This window comes from Leptopilina heterotoma, unplaced genomic scaffold (assembly GCF_015476425.1).
Source record: "Leptopilina heterotoma isolate Lh14 unplaced genomic scaffold, ASM1547642v1 Lhet_80, whole genome shotgun sequence".
Lineage (NCBI taxonomy): Eukaryota > Metazoa > Arthropoda > Insecta > Hymenoptera > Figitidae > Leptopilina > Leptopilina heterotoma.
Genome location: NW_025111181.1, coordinates 607998 through 623977, shown reverse-complemented (window position 1 = coordinate 623977; position 15980 = coordinate 607998). Strand labels below are relative to the sequence as shown.

General features: G+C 23.0%; 1 protein-coding gene across 1 annotated transcript; it reads left to right on the top strand.

Moving 5' to 3' along the window:
• The first annotated feature begins 1936 nt into the window (after positions 1 to 1936).
• LOC122511076 (farnesol dehydrogenase-like) lies at positions 1937 to 9152 on the top strand. The gene is made up of 6 exons (XM_043626119.1): positions 1937 to 2086; positions 3712 to 4019; positions 7724 to 7850; positions 8137 to 8290; positions 8480 to 8623; positions 8752 to 9152. Exons 2-6 carry the CDS (start codon positions 3713 to 3715, stop codon positions 8788 to 8790), a joined length of 771 nt encoding a protein of 256 aa, XP_043482054.1. The 5' UTR covers positions 1937 to 2086; position 3712; the 3' UTR covers positions 8791 to 9152.
• Positions 9153 to 15980: the final 6828 nt, after the last annotated feature.

Sequence of the window (15980 nt, the reverse complement as noted above, 5' to 3'; positions counted from 1 at the left end):
AAATAATAAGTGATAATAATAAAAAACAATAATTTTGTAAGAATTAATTATAATAATTTAATTATAATTGAATTTTAGCGAATAAAATTAAGGGGAATAATAAATTGCGTCATCCGATCAGCTTTTAAACACGTGCTAATTTTTAACCATATAAAATTTTTATACATAACAAATTACAAATTTGTTTGTAGTGTTCCATAGTTTTTTCAAGTTCGAAAATTATTTAATGATTTAATTTGGAATAAAATATATATATAATAGAAAAAGACTCACCAATTTGTACTATTTTATGTATATTTAAAACAATTGACTCACCAATTTGTAGTATTTTGTGTATTCTTCAAAATGAACGAACATACCTGAAACCAAAATAAAAAAGGAAATTAATTAAAATATCTTTTAAAATAACAATTAAAAATTGGATTTTAACATATAAAAAAATAAATTAATAGAAACAAATTAAATTTAAATATTCAAAAATTGAATAAATTAACTTTAGAAGCATTAAATAATTATTTACAGGATAATTTTCTATTTTCAATTTTAAAAAGTTTTCTATCAGAAGTGCGATTTTGTAATTTGACTTTGACTCTGACTCTAACTTTGACTTTCACTTTGACTTTCAAAGTCTGAGTCAAAATCGAAGCCAAAGTCAAATTACAAAATTTTACCCCAGAGGTGATAATTATCACCAGAGGTATAAATATTCAAAAAAATTCCCCAACAGAGAAAGAAAGTCCAAAAATATTTTAGAAAAAAAAGTAAAATCAATAAATAACCCCGAAGAAAATTTAATCGTAATATTGGAACTTTTTCTTAAAGTTTCACAAAATCACGTATCGCCTTTAAAATCGTAAACTAAGACATTTTCAATTTCTCAGGTTTTTGCGGAGAAAAATGAACAGAAAAAAAAAGAAAAATGTCCTCATTTACTAGTGATGGCATCGCGTATTTAATGCGGTTAATTTGTGATCTCAGAAACCAGAATAGCTCGCGGCAATCATTACGAGTCTCGAGAGATATTTCATCGGCAAGCATGCGGATAAAATGTTAAAGAAAAGTTCTCCATAGCTCTCCGGCATTTGTCAATGTTCCGCACTTCACCATAAAATGGCAGAGTTTCAATTTGTGTACACCCCCTTACTACCCCTCCCCCCTACATCTTCCCATCGATCAGTGTGATTCACGAAAATCGCACTTGAAAAAAAAATAAAAACATTTCAATTGTAAACAAATAACAAAATTTGATTTTTATTAATTAATTCATAAATTTCCTAATTTATGAATTTATATTATTTTTTCAATAGAAAAAATTATAATTTTTTATATAATATTTTTTTCATAAAAATTAAAAATTAGATTTAGAAATAAAACTGAATACACCAAATAAACTAAACACTTATTTTAACTATATTTGCCAACTGATTTTCAAATAAATATTTATTCCAACTATAAATTTTTCCCGATCAACTAAAAATTTACTACAAACATAATTGTTAATTAATTCAAATATATATTTACTTTAATTATAATTTTTTTCGATTAACTAAAATATTCACTTCAACTATTTTTAATAATTTGAATCAAGTGAGCAGTAATTTCTCCATCTTAATTTTTTATGTAAATCAAATAAATTGCATTCTGTTATTTGAATCAATTACGATGAATAATTAATTATAATTATCATGAAATACTGATGTAATACTGAATTATTTGATCCTCATTTTAAAAATGACCAAAAAAAAAATATTTTTTGCTGAAAGATAAATCCATAAAGATACAAATGCAAATCAATTTATAAAACTCAATAATGAATGATAAAAATTATTAATTCAAATTATTCATTTTGAACGTATATATATTTACAAAGTTTAAAAATTGTGTTAAACAGTTTAAATTGTAAATTTTTTTTATGCGTCACAACCAAACGACCTTCATAGTATTATATAATTGAAAGTAATAAAAAGTAAAGTCCCAACTTGGAGATAACAAGCATCTATTGCCAAGTGGAAGGCAACGTGCTCAGAACAATATTATCCGCATTTAGTATCACTAGATTTGAGCAGATTAATTAAACTTCGTCAAGGTAAAGTAATTGAATAAAGTATTAAAAAAAAAATTCACATATAAATAGTACAAAATAATCTCAAAGGAAAAAAACTGTAAATTAAGTTCTATTTACTTTTTCATTACAACTCATTTCAATTAAATTTCAAACTAATTAAAAACATTTTTTAATTTAAACTTACAAACCAATATTGAATTTTTTTTAATTAATCGCAATTTGCGTTAAAAACAAATATTTTGTTGTCAAATAAAAAGTAAACATGAAAAATATTTTCATAAAGAAAACATTAGTCGTTAAATTAACAACAGTTTAAATAAACCAAATGTTTTGTTATGAAATCAAAATAAACGTCAAATTAAAATAGAGTTAAAAAAGTGAATAAAGTTAAAATTTAAAATAAATTCATTATTATTAAATATAATATGCATTATTTATTATAATTCATTATTATTAATAATAATCCGCATTATTTAATATAATTTATCAATATACATAATAAATAATGAAATAAATTAACTTGAAAAAATATTCTTGTTTTGAGAAGAAAATTTCTCTTCTAAAATCCTTTACATTTTATTCTTAAATTAAAAATATTAATCTTAAAAAAAACTAATTCCTCTACTTTTAAGAGGAATTACTCTCAAGTGGAGAATAATTATCTTAAAATAAGATGACGTTTTTTAAGCCATCCTTTTTTCTGAGAATTATCGATCGAATAAAATACAATGAAATTAAAAAATTATTAACTTTATTTTACAAAGAATTAATTATTTCGGCAATTAATAATTTAGTTATTAATTCATAAGAAAAAACTTCAATTTTTAAAAAAGAAAAACCAAAAAGAAAGATGGAAAAAAGTAAAAACAACGTAAAAATTTTTTATAAAATTTAGAGATACAAATTTTTGCATTTGTCAAGTTTCTTATCTAAATGAGCGACATTAAAACCGGTTTATACCTAACAATTGGAAACAATTCATTTACAAGAAATACAAGGCTTTTGTATAAATAGCTGTGGATAAAAATATTTAAATGACAAAAATAACCACTTACTTGAGTATATTGTATTATCAAACAAAAGTTTATCTTTGTAGAAAATTACCACTGTTAAAAACTAATAACTCTTTATCTTTACACTATCACTATAACATAGTTATAAATATTATTTGAGCTAATTAAAACTATATTTCAGTCAAGTACAAAATTAACGATAAAATAAATACTTTTTTATAATAAAATTTAATTTATTAATTTTTTTAATTTATTTTATAAAAAATTGTTTTCTATTACTTTATGTCAAAATTAATTTCTCATTTTAAATATTATAATAGAAAATAATTTTCTTACTTTAAAAACTTTTTTTTAAATACTAATAATAATAATAATAATAATAATAATAATAATAATAATAATAATAATAATAATAATAATAATAATAATAATAATTCTTGTTATTATTATTATTAAAAATAATTATAAAAACAGTAGTTTTAATTATTATTTTCATTACTATAAAATCAATAACAAAAAGTTATATATATTTGATCCGAATTTCAAAGATACAATAAAAGAAAGAAGAGAAAGAAAAGAAGAAAGAAAAAATGCGCCAAAGAAAAAAATTCTAAAATCGATAATAATTTTCAGAATGGACCGTTGGAGAGGAAAAACAGCGATAGTGACAGGCGCTGCTTCCGGTATGGGAGCAGCAATAACGCAAGCTCTACTATCGAAGGGAATAAATGTTGTTGGTTTGGACATTCAAAAGGAACGTTTAGAAAAAGCAGCCAATGAAATCAATAAAAACAAGAATTTTGGTAAATTACATCCAATCAGATGTGACCTCTCTCAATATGATGATATTCAAAAAGCTTTTAAGTTTGCCGATGAATATATGGGAGGTGTCGATATAATGGTGAATAATGCTGGAATTTGCAATTATTCACGAATTATCGGTAAGTCCTGTCGGTAAATAGCAAAAAAAAAATGCTACCAAAAAATAACCCAAGTTTCATATTAGACGAGAAAATGTTAATTTTTCTTTATTATTTTATATGTGTGTTAAATATTATAAATTTGGTAAATTTTTACACTAGTGAACATGGGAATATTAAGGCAATATTCCGGGGTAAAACAACCCACAATATTCACATTAATATCAACAATTATTAAATTAATTTAATAATTATTAAATTAATTCGATAATTATAGTAAATGTCATTACTATAATTATTATTATTTATCGAACCAATAAATTAATATTAAACCAATTAATTAATATTAAATATTTCGAAAGAATATTCAAATTCTATGTGTGTAATATTGCCTCAATATTGCGTTAATATTACCCCAAGTTTCTTTGTGAATATTACTCAACCAGCCCTAAACTACCCATAAATTCAAAACGTTACAAAAAAAATATTTTTTATTTTAAAAACAAAATTCTCCTCTCAATTTTCAATATTATTCTACCGTTATAAAAATTTTTAACATTGGTTACAAAAATTGTTTTGTCCAAAAAAAAAAGAAAGAGAGAGAGAGAGAGAATGTTCACAATGTGTGGAAAATGGTGAAATGTCCCGTATATTGAAAATCTCATTTTGTTATGATAACATTGGCAATATAATTGAAATGTACTCAACGTTGAAATTTCCCAACAAAGTCATTAACTCCATCGAATGAAATGATATTATACACTTTCTCTACTATCATATATATATTTAATGCAAATTCTCCCAACCATTATATCATGTTTAGTCTATTTTATACTTTTAAATGCGAATAAAACATGAAAACATTTTTTTTAATATATCACGCATTCTTCATTATAATTACTAATAAATTAAATTATAAAATAAGTATAAATCAATTATAAATTATTCTTAATCAAATTCATATAAATCTAATTCATAAATTAAATTATAAATAAAAGTATAAATTAAATTTAATAAATGAAATTGTACAAAAGTATTTTTATAAATGAAAATACAGTCAACTCTCGATAATTAATAAACAAAATTTTTGAATAAATTGAAAAAATTAATTTCGGGACACTAGAAAAAATGTTAATATCAAAAACATTCGATAAATAAAATCTTTAATAATATTTAAATTTGTTGTGTCCCTTGAGATTTCAACAAGAATTTTAAATTCTCTAAAAATAATTCAATTATTCTCAAAATATTTTTAAAAAATTCTATATAAAAATTGAATTACTTTCAATGCAATTTTTAAATATATTCGTAAAAAAATGAAAGAATTCAATTATTTTCAAAAAATAATAAAATTCTTGTGATAAATTCAATTATTTTAATTATACTTAATTTTAATAAAATTCCTCGATAGAATTTAAATTTTCAAATATTAACATAAAATTTATTTATTTTCTAAAACTTTAATAAATTCTTTGGAACAATTCAATTATATTTATAAATAGTAAAATTCTTAGCAAAAATTCAATTATTTTCAATGCAATTTTAATAAAATTCTTCTTTAAAAAATTCAATTGCTATCAAAATGTTCAATTAAAATTCTTAAAGAAACTTCATTAGTTAAAAAAAATTCAAAGAAATTCTTAAAAAGAATTTAATTAGAATTCTTTAAAATTTTTTAAAAATTCTTCGCGAGAATTCAGTTATTTTCCTAAATAATACAATTATTTGAAGGAATTCTATTATTATCAAATTTTTTGATAAAATTCTTTGCAACAATTCGATGATTTTCAATACATTAATTTAAAAATTGAAAATATTTGAAAAGAAAAATTATAAAAAAGTTAAGAAACAAAAAAGCAATCAACTATAACTTCAAATTGCGAACAGATTACCGGAACAAGTACTTTATTATTAATTTTTATTTTATAATTAATTTAAAGTTGTAATGACAAATAGAAATCGTCAAATTTTGTTCACTTCTTTTCACTAAAAGACTAAAATTTTGTTAAATATTATGTTTTGTTAAATTGAAATTATGCAGAGTTTTGTTATTTACTTATAAACAAAATTAGAAAATTGTAAAACAACTGTGATTAAGAAATAGAAAATTTATTTATTTTGCACTATTTTTGTTTATGAATCACAATTTTTTTAACAAAATTATTATTTTGTTTTAGAAAAAGAAGAAAAATATTTGCACAATTCCTATTTTTAATCCTATTTTTAATCTTCATCATTTTAATTCAATTATTTTGTAGAATTTTAAATTATTTTTTATGAAAATAATAATTGAATTCCTTAAAAAAAATTTATTATTTATGCAAATAATTAAATGTTTGCATACAATTTTATTAAATTTTTTTTTTAATAATTGAATTCTTTTTGGTAAATTTGGTTAAAATAGTAGGTAGATATTAAAAATTATTGAAATTAGAAAAATTTTTGAAAACAATTAGGACAAGTAGGACAAGAATTTTTTTGACATTTATGAAAATAATTGAACTTTGGAGAAGAATTTTGTTATTTGTAAAGATAATTTGGAATATTTACGACAATTTTTTTTAAATTTTGAACATAGTTGAATTTTATAAGAATTTTTTTTTTGAAAATAATTGAATTTTTCCAATTATTTGTAATTTCTCCAAAATTGAATTTTTTAGTGTTGAATTTTTTTTCAACAAAAATTTAAATTAGAAATTTTTTAAATTCTATTATTTTTAAAATTGATAATTTTATTTAAAAAAGGTAGTAAGAAGTTACTGGTTTTAATTAAATTGCAAATAATGTTAATCAACTTAGAGCTTAATTTTAAACTCAAAAATAATAATTAAAATTACTTTTTAAATTGCATTTTAATAATATTAAAAGGAAACACCAAATATCATAGAAATAATTGAAAAGAAAAATTATCTTTTTGTTAAAGAAAAATATAAACATTTTGACTAAAGAAAGACAAGAAAAAACATTTTGTAACAAGAAATAAAGTCTGTGAAACTCTGTAAAAGCTAGAAGTTTCTAAGCGACATTCCAGTATCGTAGTAAAGAGCTATTCTAAGGCCATAGTGTAAGTGTGGTTCGAGTATATCCGACAAAGACTGTACCATAAAAGTGTGGTAATTTACCGAATGAACGAAGCTTATATGTCTTCAATACATATATACAGAAAAAAGATAAAAGCAAAGCATATAGTGAAAAAGAGAAAAATTTCAAGCTTTTTCCTATTTTTCTTCCTCTCTTTCTTTTTTCCCCCCATGAAACTGTCATACTTGTTTCTACAATACTTTTTTTCATATTTTTATCAATATTTTTTTTATACTTTCTTTTATTTTCTTGACATTCCTTTTTTTCAAAAAGAAGTGTATTATTTTATTTTCTAAGCATTTTTATTCTTATTTCAAAAAAAAAAGTTTATTATTTTATTTTTTATACATTCTTACTTTTTCATATTCCATTATATATTTTTTTTTCTCTACCATTTTTTTTTTATATTCTAGATACTATATATTTTATTTTCAATATAAAGTACATTTTTATTCGTTTTTTCGCTTTATTATTTCAATTTATTACATTGGGGAAAAAAAATTTATTTCATTTGAAATCAAATAAAATCTCTTTCGTGTAACATTTTTTATTTGTTACATATTTTGTTTTTAATATTCTACAGAGGCTGGAGGGCAATTTACTATTATATATTTGCTTTAAGAAAATAAAAATTGCACTTTCAGATAGTGACAGACAGACATTCGAGCGTTTATTGAATATTGACGTTCTCGCAATGGCAACTTGCATTAAAAAAGCTGTTGCTTCAATGAGAGCTAGAAAGGTCGAGGGACATATTTTCAACATTAACAGGTTTCTTCTTTTAAAATATTTATTCATATATTTTTCGCAATTACTTATAAAATCTTTTTCCTTTCGTTCTTTTTAACTATTTTCACTATGATGATATTAATTTTCTTTTTTTTGCATTGAATTTCATATTTTTATTATTATTGCCTGAAATTTTCTTATCATTTTATTATTAGTTTTTTTTTATTTTATTCATTAATTTATTATTTACAAAGTTTATGTAAACTATTTTATTTATATTATTATTATATTATTTAATATTATTTATTACATTTTTATATTATTCAAGTGCACTGGGTCACATAATCCCCTCAGATGGATTTACTGACAAAGAAGGAGCCAATGGATGGAATTTGTACCCGGCTTGTAAGCATGCAACTGTTGCAATGACAGAAAGCGTTCGACATGAAATAAAAGCAGCTAAACTTCCAATTAGAATAACTGTAAGTTAATAATAATCATAATTTTTATTATTATAATTATTATTATGATAATTATAATTTTTATAATTATTATTATTTTTATGATAATAATAATTTTTTATAATTATTATTTAAATTATATTATTTACGTTAATTTTACGTTTACTATTTACCAAAGATTAATTTTGGTAATTTGAAAATTTTTTACAGGGAATTTGTCCAGGATTAGTTGCAACAGAATTTGGCGTCAATATTCCAGAAATTAAAGAATACGTTGAAACACTTCCTCGTATTTTACCGGAAGACATCGCTGACGCTTTAATGTATGCTCTTGGTACTAGGCACGAAGTGCAGGTAAATATTTTTCTTCGATTTTAATGTTTCCAATAAGTTTTTTCAATTACATCTCATTTTATTTTTTTATTTATTGAAAATAAAAAAAAATTGTACAAGAAGATTAAAAAAATTATTTTTGGTTTTAGATTTCAGAAATTTCAATTCAGAGGACAGGCAACAATTAAGAAGGGAATTGCTGATGTTTATTTGTAAATTATTATACAATACAGAAAAAAGTATTGTATTCTATCTATAAATTTTCAAATTTCACAAATATTTCTTCTACTTACAAATTCTTCTACTTTTTTCCAAATTTCCCTAAATATTTCTTTTAATCGACACTAATTTTTTTACTAAACATTAATAATAAACATTTAGATAAAAGAACTCTTAAAAATAGTAATTATTATAAGCATCAAAAGAAAAATATAATCCCATCAAAACTATGCGAGTGAAGCAATTTATCAATATTATTAAAACGTGTAATTATTTCTTGAATATCAAGACATTACTTCATGTTTGACAATTAATTATTATTAGACAACAAGTTTCGAATAGCAAGATGCATAACATAGTGTCAGTATCGAACAATTTCAAGCGTCTCAAATTGCACAGAGAGAGAGAGCCCTCAATATTCGAAGAATAGTTGTATAGTTATTTGATATATAATACTATATCAGATATTTGGAAATCCATAAATATATGTAATATTCATTCGAAAAATAATAAATACCAATAATTCTTTAATCACTCGATATCAAAAGTCGCATATTAAATCACGCAGAGAGATTAAATATTAAAAAAGAAATTAAAAATTAAAACAAGAAAAATATATGTTCCGTAAAAGAAATAAATCAACGATAATTAACTAGTAATTAATGAATAAATAACCAAAGTCGAAATAAATAAACAAATAATGATAAATAAATAGACAAACAAAAAATAACGAACACTATAACAAATAAATAAACGAAAAGCAAAAAATTACCAATAATTAATTAATAATTAATCAATAATTAACAAATAAATAAACGAAAAGCAATAAATAACCAATAATTAATTAAATAATTAATCAATAACTATATTAAATAAATAAACAAAATCAAAATAAATAATCAAAATCCAAATGATGGCAAATAATAACAAATAAATAATCGAAAACCAACAAACTTTATAAAATAAAATCCTTTAAATCTTCCAAAGTGTAAAAAAACAATTTCAAAAGAAAAAATAAGCAAAAGAATTAATTAAAAAAAGAAATTACAAAAGTAAAGAAGAGAAAAAAGAATCTAAAGAAGAGACAGTGTATTTTATAAGATAATCGAGTCGAAAAGGTGAAATTTAACTTAAATTAGAACAAAGTTCGTCAGGTCAGACAAAAATTGGCATTTCGAAAAGAATAAAAGATGACGAAAATTTCCATATAATATTAAAAAGGTCATTTTATCAACATTTTAAGTAGTATAAAACCAGTTCAGTCAGACAAATTAACAGATAAAATTAAAATGACCTTTTAAGTGGAATAATTGCCGATAAGTCCGACAACAAAATAATTCAAATCGATTAGAAAAAACAAAATACCACAATTTTTAGTAAAAAAAAAACGTGCAACTTATTTTAATTTTTATAATGCAAAAAATAACTATAAACAAATCTTTCAAAAATTGTTTTTGAATAGTTAAATGTTTGTAAAATTTAATTGAAAATAATGAATTTATTTCAAGTATTTTGTTACAATTTTTGAAAATCAACTTTTGAAGAATTTTAATTGCAAATTTTGAAAATAATTGAATTATCAAAAATCTTCTAATTTTATAAAATTCAATATTTTTAATATTTTTAATTACATATTTCCAAAAATAATAACATTTTAGAACTATTTTTAACATTTTCAAGAAAACAACAATGTTCAAAATTTTATTTTTAATTAAAATTCATCAAAAAATTCATTAGTTTTTTTAAATTAAACAAAAATTCTTCAATTGTTTTCGAAAAATTACATTAATAAAATATGTTTGAAAACTAATTATTAGAATTGTTTTGTAATAATTTTTTAAGATTCAAAATTTACTTTTTATACTTATTAAAATTTTTAAGAAATCTTGGTCCGGTTTATAATTAAAATTCTTCAAAAATTTGATCATTGTTATTTATACTTTTCAAAAATTCAATTATTTTTAAAAAAAAGTTTACTAAATTTTAATTGTTTGGAAATCATTCAAAATTGAAAAACTATTATCGTTCAAAAATTATTTTAAAATATTTAAAAAACATTAATTGTAAGAATTTCTTTATTATATTTTTTTAAAAATATTATACTTAAGAACAAACTGTGGAGAGTCACAATTATTATAAAAAATTGGGTTTATGTATTTAAATAATTTAATTCTAGATGAACTTTTGGAAAATTATTTAAATTAACTGATTCAGAGATGAAGTTTAATTGAAAATTGTAGAAAATAATTAAATTCAAGAAGGGTTATAATTGTAATTTTTAGAAATTATTAAAATTCATAAATTTTACTCATTTTCCATAAACATTAATATTTTCCTACTGTAAAAAGAATTTTGTTAGGGAAAGTAATTTTAATGTCAGTAAATTGTCAGGGAATTTGATAAATAGAAACTTGTGACCACCCTGAGTAATAAAGGAGTGCGAATTTTAATCATACGGGTTTACAACAAAAACTAAAAAAATTTAATGATCCGATTAGAAATTCCATGAGATTTCCATGATTCTATGAATCAAAATGAAACCCCATGACAATTTCATGATTTCCAGGTTTTCTATGACTTGTAGAAACCCTGATAATTCAATCCTGACCCAAAATATCCCACTTTAGAAACAATAAACGAACATCACTGAAACAATTCAAATTACAAAAGCTATTTAAATTAGTTCTTATACCTATATTAGTGCGGCTTGTGTTTCGCCAATATATATACAACCAATAGTGAAAAGTTATTTCCACGCGAGCGATTTCAAACTTTTTTTTGTGAAAACAGCAAGCTACATCCAAAAACCAAATATAAAGTGTATAAAAGTGAATCCTGCATTAGCCGCTCCCCCTCCCCCCGAATACTGTATGTATATGTGGTTGGAGACTCCCTTCGTAAATAACGAGATAATTTATGATCGTTACACAATGAGCGTCATAAATAACATTCGTGTTGCGTTGGCCGACAGAGAGCGTGCCGTTATGAGCGGTACCCGTTTTTGCGTGCCCGTCGATATTTTACCGACCGAGCAACGAACGAACGAACGATACACGACCGGCATATAATTTATCCGTTTTCAAATATGCGCAACGATAAATTTACATATTTTAATAGAAATACCTAAACATGTCAAACTAGGCATAGAAATATATATATATATATATATATATATATATGTATACCGATTACATTGCGTACATTTATACATTTTATATCGTCTGGGGCGCTCTTTATTGATCGACATCACGCGCTCGTTTTGTATTTCTCATTCCTCTCTTTCTCTATTTCTCACTCCTCTTCGACAACCATCGATTAACCGTAAAATTCCATTGCCAAAGATACAGATAGACGGAAGGAATTTCTAAACTGACTCCTAGCAAAAACAAACACGAACAAAAACCTTGTTTGCCACGTGGTATATATTGGCAACATACATAAACACACAGAGCACAAACTTTAACAGAAAGTTCCTCCCTATTCACAAGAGAGAAAAAAAGTGAATAATACAACTTACACTATTTATTCTTATATATTAAAAACAAAAACTGTTTAGAATTTCTGTTTTCATTTTTTTTTTTTTAAAGTTTTCTTTAAATTGGAAAATTCTCTTTAGATCTAAATTAATGCGAAAATTAAGCCACTAATTCACAATCACAGTTTTTCTAAAGATATCAAATACTGTTACCTTGTTTTTTTTTATTTAAATTTTTAATTTTGTCTGACTTGATATAATCCTTTACTACTTAAAAAGCAGATTTTGTTTGCCTATTTGTTCTTTTTTTATTAGTAGCTTTATCAAATGAATTGTAGTAGTTTTTTACCACTAATTAGTAGTTATTGACTAAGAATTAGTCAAAACTTTTACTAATTTATTTAATGAACGAATCTTTAGGGAAACATAGTCAAGGTTGGACCTTAGTCAAGGTAGGATATAATAATATAATTCTCAATTATTAAAATTTTTTTTCAAGTTGTAAACAAAGTTCAATAGTTGGTCCAACCCTGACTATGTCTATTAAAAATTAAAAATAAATAATAAAATAAAATATTCAATTACTCAAAATTTTACTCAGTTAAAAAAATATTTAAATATCTGTTATTTAATTTTCCATAGGAATTAAAATTTGAAAAATTTCAATTTCAAAACTTCTTAAATTCAATTAGTTCATAAATTACAACTATAAATTCAATTATTCTATACTATTTTTAACTAAACCTCTACTCGAAATTAATTATTCTTCATAATTTTCCGAATGTTCTTCAAGAATTCAATTATTAAAATAGAAAAATTCAAGTTTTGAAAAAAATTTTAAATGCGTTCTTTTTGGCTTTTTACAAAAAATATTAAACGTGAATTATTAAAAATAGTAATTAAAACTATTAAAAATAACAGTTAAAAAAAAAAATTAGAATGTTAATTTCTAAAGATAATAAATTTTTTAATTATATATCATTGACAAATTTTTAAATAATTAAATTTTTGGAAATTGCTAAAAATCAAGTTTTTGATCAATTTTAACCCCTTAACAGTCCATGGCCCATATATGGCCACGAAAAGTCGTGCCACCTTTGCGTCTGTGGCCATATATGGCCATCTCAAAAAAAAAATACTAAACATGATTTGATTTTAGTAGCGAAGTACATACTACTGTTTTTGGGGTCGCTGAATCCGAATCTGAAGTCAGATTTAAAAAATTCAAAATGGCGGACCCAAAATGTTGACTTCGAAAAATAAAAAAATTTCAAATTCGCTTTAAACTCGTTACTTGGGGGGTTTTCGGGGTCTCTGATTACAAATATGATGTCAGATTTTTAAAATTCAAAATGGCGGATCCAATATGGCGGATAATTTCAAGATTGATGCGATTCGATTAAAATTCGTTTCTCGGGGGTTTTTGGGGTCGCTGAATTTGAATTTGATGTTCGTTTTACAAAATTCAAAATGTTGGATCCAATATGGCGGATAATTTCAAAATTTATGCGTTTTGATCGAAATTCCGTTCCCGGGGTTTTTTGGGGTCGCTGAATTCGAATTTGATGTTCGTTTTTCTAAATGCTAAATTTTGGATTCAATATGTCGATCAAATTTTTTGAATGTTGACAAATTTGTCTAAAATGTTTACTCAGGGGTTTTTGAGGTAACTTCATATTTTTTTCGCATCAATCTTGAAATCATCCGCCATATTGGATCCGCCATTTTGAATTTTGAAAATCTGACATCATATTTGTAATTAGAGACCCCGAAAACCCCCGAGTAACGAGTTTTAAGGGAATCTGAAAAAAAATTTTTTTTTGAAGTCGACATTTTGGGTCCGCCATTTTGAATTTTTTAAATCTGACTTCAGATTTGGATTCAGCGACCTCGAAAACCCCCGAGAAATGAATTTCCCTTAAAACGCTTTAATTTTAAAATTATCCACCATATTTGGTCGCCATATTGGATCCGCCATTTTGAATTTTCAAAAATTAACCTCAAATTCGAATTCAGCGACCCCAAAAACCTTATATATGATTAAATCATATTTTTTTGTAAACTTTTTTTTCGGACCGTTTTTGGACCACAAGCGATTTTCAACTAGACTGCGAAGGGGTTAATAATAAGGAATATAAAAATATTTTTCCAAAATTTTAATAAGAAATCTAAAAAAGTAGAGTTTTGAACAATTTTGAATTCCTTTTTTTGTAAATAATTCTATTTTAAAAAATTATTATCAAAAATTTCTTAAAAATTAGTTTTTTTAAAAATTAATGTTATTTTTCGAAAATAATTGAATCTTTCAAAAGAATTGTTGGACAATTTAAAAAACGAATTAATTTTCTTGAAGAAGTTTAATTAAAAATTTCCAAAGTAATTCAAAATATTGAAAATAATTGAATTTTAAACGATTGTAATGGGAAAATTCTAAGAGTTACTATTTTAAAAAATACTAGCAACAATTCGAGAGCTAAAGCGAGCGGCTAACTTCTTACTACTTTTTTTAAAAATAAAATTAGCAAGTTTAAAAATAATAGAATTTAAAAATTTTCTAATTTAAATTTTTGTTGAAAACACTAAAAACAATTCAATTTTTGAGAAATTACAAATAATTGCAGAAATTCAATTATTTACAAAAAAAAAATAAAATTCTTCTTATAAAATTCCAAAAATAAAATTAAAAATAGAAATTGTGCAAATATTTTTCTCCTTTTTTTTAAAACAAAATAATAATTTTGTTTAAAAAATTGTGATTCATAAACAAAAATAATGCAAAATAAATAAATTGTCTATTTCTTAATCACAGTTGTTTAACAATTTTCTAATTTTGTTTTTAAATTTTTATTTAAAGATTTTTTATAAAAATTTTTGAGAATTCAATTAGATTAAAATTTTTTTTCTTAATTTATACTTGAATAATCATTTAGAATCGAAATAAGTTGCATTTTATACGAATATAGTTATATTTTGTTTTCATATTTGGAAGAAAAGTCGAATATATCGCAGTATTTAATAATAAAATAAGTCGGAAAAAGAGGTCCTTGAAGTTAACGTTGACGATGAGCGACAAAAACAATTTTTTTCAACAAAAAAAAACTATTATTGTAAATAGTAAAATTTAACTTCATATATATTTTAACTTATTTGTACACTCAGAAAAAGAGTTGGCTGCCATAACCAATTAAATAGTTGCTATAGCGCGATCCAATTAATTGGTTAGCACATCCAACTATTGGATACTGTTTCCATGCGAAAAGGTACCCCAGCTATGTATGTAATGCAGCCAAGGTAATGCAGCTAAAAAGTTGGATGTATCAACCAAGAAATAGTTGCCCCATCCAATTAATTGGATCGCGTTATAGCAACTATTTAATTGGCTATGGCAGCCAACTCTTTTTCTGAGTGTATAGAAAATTACTTAACTTTTTTTTTCTTCATATAAAAAGTCGAAAAAAAGCAAAGCTAACAAAAATAAAGACTAAAAAGTAAATGAAAATAAATATTAAATAATAAATATTCGAGTGTAAACGAATTTATAAAAATTTGGAAAATGTGCAATTTTGAATTCACAAAACGCTGCAAAGCGACAATACAAGTAGTTGTAGAATGGATATATTTTCGCCAAAAGCACAAAACGAAAGGTGAAAATGTAATGTTGGAGAATTTCTTGAAAAGCTTGTT

Excerpts from the sequence above, each read along its gene's own strand:
- LOC122511076 (XM_043626119.1), top strand. The coding sequence starts at position 3,713 with ATGGACCGTTGGAGAGGAAAAACAGCGATAGTGACAGGCGCTGCTTCC. Across the intron at positions 4,020-7,723 it reads CAATTATTCACGAATTATCG|ATAGTGACAGACAGACATTC; the intron begins GTAAGTCCTGTC and ends TTGCACTTTCAG. Across the intron at positions 7,851-8,136 it reads CATATTTTCAACATTAACAG|TGCACTGGGTCACATAATCC; the intron begins GTTTCTTCTTTT and ends ATATTATTCAAG.